Below are 6,000 nucleotides of genomic sequence, written 5' to 3' on the forward strand. Positions count from 1 at the left end.
TTAAGTCTCAGTTTTCTGACGTTTATATTGCTAGCTTATGTGACTTATACTTTGGCCCCTGAATGCTGTTCAAAAATACATTTGAGAATTCTGTCAGTATTTTCTTTCTTTTTTCCTAGGTTCCCCCCCCCTTTTTTTTTTCTTTCAACCCTCAGTCTTAATACTCAGATGCTTTTGAAAAGTCATTGCCAGAATAGTTATGAAACTTAATTTGTAGCTGAAGCAATGTGTAAGGGAAGGTCTACACTGCTATTGGTGGGATGTTACTACATCAATATTGTTACATGACATCAATCATTTTCAGTCATAAGGTTCACGTCTGTGCTACTACAGTAGGGAACTTACACTTAACAGCTCAAGAGATCACAGACAGTTCTTGTGTGGTTCTATAGTTTAGGAGTCCACCTTGTCTCGGGGCTGAAGGCGAGTGTGTTGGAGTCCACCATGTCTCCGGGCCAAAGGCAGCTGTCAGCAGGGCTGTATCTCCGCAAACTCTCTTGGCTTTCTTGTTTCTCCATTGCCTAGAAGTCATTCACCTTCTTGCTAGTTAAGGCTTTTAGCTTTCACAGTTCATTTTGATCCCCATTCAGTACCTGTAGTAAAAATGCCATGCTCCAGCCACAGCTGCAATGGCTGCCTTTACTCAGCCCACTCAACAAATTCAGGAAGGTCTTTCCTTAATGACAGCAGGAAGGTATATTGTTTCTCAGTGTATTAGGTAAAATAGTCACTGGACCCGACCCCCCCCCCCCATTGGAACCAACTGTTTACATGCTCATTTATGTTGACATCAGTACTTTAAAATAATTTCACACAAATGGAAAAGGAGTCCACACAGTATCTGTGAGATGAGAAATACACACTAAGCAAAAGGGACACAACCAGTTTATGTTGCGGTTATGTTACACACCCTGGGTTTCCTTATTCTCAGGCAATATACTGGTTACTTGAATGTGTAATCTTTTGTTCAAGAGAAGTAGATCTGAATTGGTTTTTTTTTTTTTTTTTCCCTAATACAATCCATAGTTGTAATTGCAGAAAAAAAAAAGCTTAAGCTTTCCCCCTAACATTCACTAAAACATAGCTATTTCATTCACTTGACTAATAGTAACAAGACTATAGCTTGATTAAAAATATCCTGAGACCCATAACTTGCAAGGGGGGGTTTGCAGGGGTCATGCATAACTATCTAATGGTATCAAAGCATTATTGCATAATTTTAAATTAGGAAAGAAATTAGATTTAATTAAGAAATTTTACTTAATGCACTGCTTTCTACTAAATAAGGATTTTCTAATTGATCCTTTTGTGCCTTTTTACAAGCTTCCATAGTGACTGTAATACACCTTGTCAACGCTGTCGTTGACACGGTGACTAAAGAAGGTATAAGTGCTTGTGTTTTGTGTTTGTGATTTGAAGTGGCTGCGGGGGGAGGGGGTAACATGTTTCTGGCTATTGTCCTGTTATTAAAATAGTTCGTGTTTGGGGGAGGCTTGGTTGCTTTCCTTTGGGGAACTATACGTTCACAGTGTAAGTGCACATGAAAATATTAGTATGTCTTTTCGTTACTTGTTTTAAATATTGTGGGGACGCCAACCGAAAACTAGGGGGCTGGTTCCCAGCACCAGTTTCTGACTGAGTAGGTCTGTGTTGGTCCTGAGAACTTTTCCTTTTAATAAGCTGCCAGTCCATTTGGATCTAGAAATTTTCTGTTGTAAAAATCATCACTCAAGAAGTACTTAAATAGACCATCAGGAACATGCACAGTGTTGGACTTGGGCAGGAGATGGCCCATGGGTAAAGTGTTGGCCACACAAGTATGAAGACCAGTTCAGAGCCCCAGGACCCTTGTAAATGAGGGTGGGCTTGATCAAAGCCTGCTGGTAATTCCTGCCTTGGAAGGCAGAGGCGGTCACACACACACATACACACACACACACACACACACAGAGAGAGAGAGAGAGAGAGAGAGAGAGAGAGAGAGAGAGAGAGAGAGAGAACTCAAGCATCTATCAGTAAACACATGGGTTCTTCCACAAGGTCAGCAGGCACCTTTTAGGTGGAAGAGGCAAGGTTCCCTGCCAGATTTGGAGGGAGGGGAGCTGGGCAAGTGTCTCACATCAATGGTTACAGTTACTAAGAGAACTTAGTTTTTCTTATAAATACTGTACTTTCACTTTGTAAGTCAGAGAAGTATCTGTATTTTGTCTACCCAATTTTAGTTGAAACATGATGGCATTCCAATATGTTAAATATTGATGGCTTAAAGAATTAGAAATTTAAACAGTTTCTTCAGTGTAATTTCTGCTGATTTTTTTTTTCCTGATCTAAAGTGAATTTAAAATTGAAAACTTACCAAAGTTCCAAGGGTTATTACATACATAATCCATAACAAAAATTGCCAGTCCTCATTTAAAAAAGAAATTTACTACATTATAATAAATAAGTAAATATCTCCAAGATACTTTTCCTAAATGCTCACTTTATTCATACTTTTTGAAACCTGTGTCTTTTCCAGTTTTATTTAAACTCCTGCCAGAGATATCAGTCAACACTAATTTGCCAAAATTAGCCCACTGTCTTGGCTTTTACTGACATTATAGCATGCACAGAGAGCATTACCCCTGTTTAGAAGGGTGACCATAGTTCTGCCATGACTGCTGCACTTACAGAGATGACGACTTACCTAAAGGGTCATATTTGATCCATATTATCTTGTTTAATTATACCATGATCTATGGGCAGCTTTTCACCTCATTTCTTGTAGAAAACCAATCTGAAGCTTGTGCAGGCTGAGCACCCCATGGTCCTGAGATTTTTCCACCCACTTTTGTGGACTTGGGGCCAGAGTTCTGTCTGTAGTATAATCACTGAGAGAAAAGATAGCTACAGATTTGGTGGGAAGAGGCCAAACAATAAATGTAGCTAATTAAGGAGTTCCCCGGGGAAAGCTTAACAGTATAAATCTAAAATCATAGTGCAAAGTGCATAAGGTCTTGGGAGATGGTCAGTGTCCAGTTGTTGCTAAGCATGTAGCATCAGTTTCTCTGAACTTGTACTTTTGGTGGTTGTGATGATGTGCTGTAAAGTGTGTGCATTGTGTGGTCCCTTGTGTTTTTAGATTATCAGTTAAATAGCCAATCATTATGTTTTGCATTGGTGCCTATAGTTTATAATTTTGCTAAGAAAATTCTGTTTCCAGGATTCATAGCAATGTCTCTAGTTTATCATCACTCATCTTCTTTTTCTGTTTCCATGTCCCATTGAGTTTGTGCAACATGAATCTCTCATTTTTGCTCATTAGAGAGAATGAGGTAAAGACAGCGTGTCTGTCTGGCTGGATCTTTACGAACACATTATATTGTACTGTGTGCTTATCTGTGTCGCCATTTCCGTCGTCTATCTATTTTAATTATCACTGTTTTCTTTTCCTCCTACTCTGCCACCAAAAGAATCTTTGGCTACTCCTGACCTCAGCAAACCAAGAGGTGACTTATGCATGCCAGCTGTGCATTAATAATCACTAAAAATCTTTGGGAAAGATTGACCCATGCCGACTTGCCTCCCTGGGGTGCTTGGTGCTTTGGCAGTATCTAAGGTCGTGGTTGTGCATCGCCTTGTAAGATGGGTGGCCTAACCTTCTCTTAGCTGTCAAAGGATTTTGTTTTAAATCCTAAGAAGAGAAAAAGAAAAACACCAACCCTTGAGTTAGGGCTTGAAAAAAAAAAAAAAAGATATTTTCATTTAGTCCTTTTAAATGTAACTAAGATTGATTGGTATAGCCTGTTACAAACTTTTAACCCTTATTTGGTTATATTTTGTTTGATTTAGGGACATGGTTTGATACATAGTCTATAATTCATCATGGCTAATAAAAGTAACTGTTACTGTTACCTGAATTTAAACATGTTAAAGGCTATTTTTTATTATCTTTAGATTTGCCTTAATATAGTGTTTTGTTTTGTTTTGTTTTTTTAATTTGGGTGACGGCAGCACAGAGCCCCACTAGAGACCTTGGCTTCAAAAGCTTTTTACTAACTTCCTGCACTGCCTTCGTATGGAGCAGGGCCAGCAGTTACAGAAGGGAAGCTGAAGAGTGGTTAGGACTGTCTGTAGAAACTGCATGTGTTTTAAACAGTATAGCTGCTTCTGTTGGAACTCTATTGCCTTGAATGTCAGATATGGACCAAAACTGCAAGTCTATGTTCCAGAAATAGAGTCATTGTGTTGGGGTGGGGCTGTGTCTTCAAGGCAAAGGGTTTGCAGAGAGATGCGCTTGGAATGAATGCACGTACACTCCTGTGTCTTGCCTCTGATACACTGAGCTCTTCCCCCAAGGCACAGAGGCTAAAAGAAACCAACTGAAATCTTGTTTTTCTTCTCTACCAAGGGTACCACTGGGATACATCAGACTGGATGCCGAGTGTTCCCCTGCCCGACATACAAGAGTTCCCCAATTACGAAGTTATTGACGAGCACACGCCCCTCTACTCGGCAGATCCAAATGCCATTGATACTGACTATTACCCTGGGGGTTATGACATTGAAAGTGACTTTCCACCCCCACCAGAAGACTTCCCTGCGCCTGATGAACTGCCACCATTGCCTCCAGAATTCAGCGACCAGTTCGAGTCCATACACCCACCCAGAGCCATGCCTGCTGCAGGTAGCTTGGGATCTTCCTCCAGAAGTCGGCAGAGGTTCAACCTGAGTCAGTATCTGCCCAGTTTCTACCCCGCCGATGTGTCTGAACCTCAGAAACAAGGCACTGGTGAGAACACTCCATGTAGAGAACCCTATGCCCCCTACCCTCCAGGGTATCCAAGAAACTTCGAAGCCCCCACTATCGAAAACATGCCCATGTCTGTGTACACCTCCACAGCATCCTGCTCTGATGTGTCAGCTTGCTGTGAAGTGGAGTCTGAGGTCATGATGAGTGACTATGAGAGTGGCGACGACGGCCACTTTGAAGACGTGACAATTCCTCCACTAGATTCCCAACAGCATACAGAAGTGTGACACTCGGACTCCTCCCCAAAGTGCCTGGACTTTAACAGACCTAGAGATGGTATCAGTGAGCTGCAGTGGGCATGGCTGCACGGAATCACACGCCTCTTGACATGCTAGCCATTTCCAGCATCCTAACCGACTATACTTGATGGGGTTCTCATCACCTGTGCCATTTCTGAGCATCTTTTTGTATTTAGATGTGTCTCTGTTAATGAAACCGAAATCAGTCCTGTCATCCTGTTAGCATGAGTCATGTATTTATATAGATTTGATTATTTTAATTTTGCTTTTTGTGTGTAAATTTTCTGTACAGATTTGATTTTTTTTTTTTTTTCTTTTGTAGTTTTAACTGTTTTCAGAACGCGTTGTGTATTTTATTTTCCTCTGGATCTGGGTGGTGTTAGTGTTGCCTAGCACCCTGATTTTCTGATGTAACCAGGGTTTCACTGTTTTCCCACTGAAGTGTGACATTTCATTAACGCATTTCAGTCCAGTCATTTATTTCTAGCTGTACATACAAGATGAGGAAGACCTGTTACTGGACATGTCTTAAATGGGTTGCTGTATTAGGATTGTAAACATTTTTCATTATTGGAAAATGTAAAGGGGACCTTCTGCATACCTGTTTAGAACCAAAACCACCATTGACACAGTTTTTATAGTGTCTGTATATTTGTGATGCAATGGTCTTGTAAAGGTTTTTACTGAAAACTATCATTAGCCAGCCTTTCTTACTGACAATAAATTATTAATAAAATACTTTAGCTTTACTCCCTGGTATTCTTCTGCATTTATAGCTGTTCATGATTCACCTGGACAATTGGAATAGAGGAATCAATACAGATGACAAAGCCAGGCCAGGCCATACTTATGTGTGTAGCCACTAGGTGGCAGTATATGGCTAGTTTTTTTTTTTTTTTAAGAGCCTTAGCATGTTCTTAGACCCTCCTATACCAGCTTCCCTACTGCTGGGATTATAGTTGCCTACAG

At 40.5% G+C, this 6,000-nt stretch overlaps 1 protein-coding gene across 1 annotated transcript in view; it reads left to right on the top strand.

Annotated features, from left to right (window-relative positions):
* Fat1 (FAT atypical cadherin 1) overlaps positions 1-5,780 on the top strand; it is a 111,982-nt gene extending 106,202 nt beyond the window's left edge. Inside the window, exons 27-28 of the mRNA XM_051182317.1 lie at positions 3,453-3,488; positions 4,391-5,780. Of these exons, the coding sequence (XP_051038274.1) occupies positions 3,453-3,488; positions 4,391-5,019 (665 nt within the window). The 3' untranslated portion in view covers positions 5,020-5,780. The remainder of the gene's footprint in view (positions 1-3,452; positions 3,489-4,390) is intronic.
* Positions 5,781-6,000: the final 220 nt, after the last annotated feature.

Source organism: Phodopus roborovskii, unplaced genomic scaffold (genome assembly GCF_943737965.1).
Source record: "Phodopus roborovskii unplaced genomic scaffold, PHOROB, whole genome shotgun sequence".
NCBI lineage: Eukaryota > Metazoa > Chordata > Mammalia > Rodentia > Cricetidae > Phodopus > Phodopus roborovskii.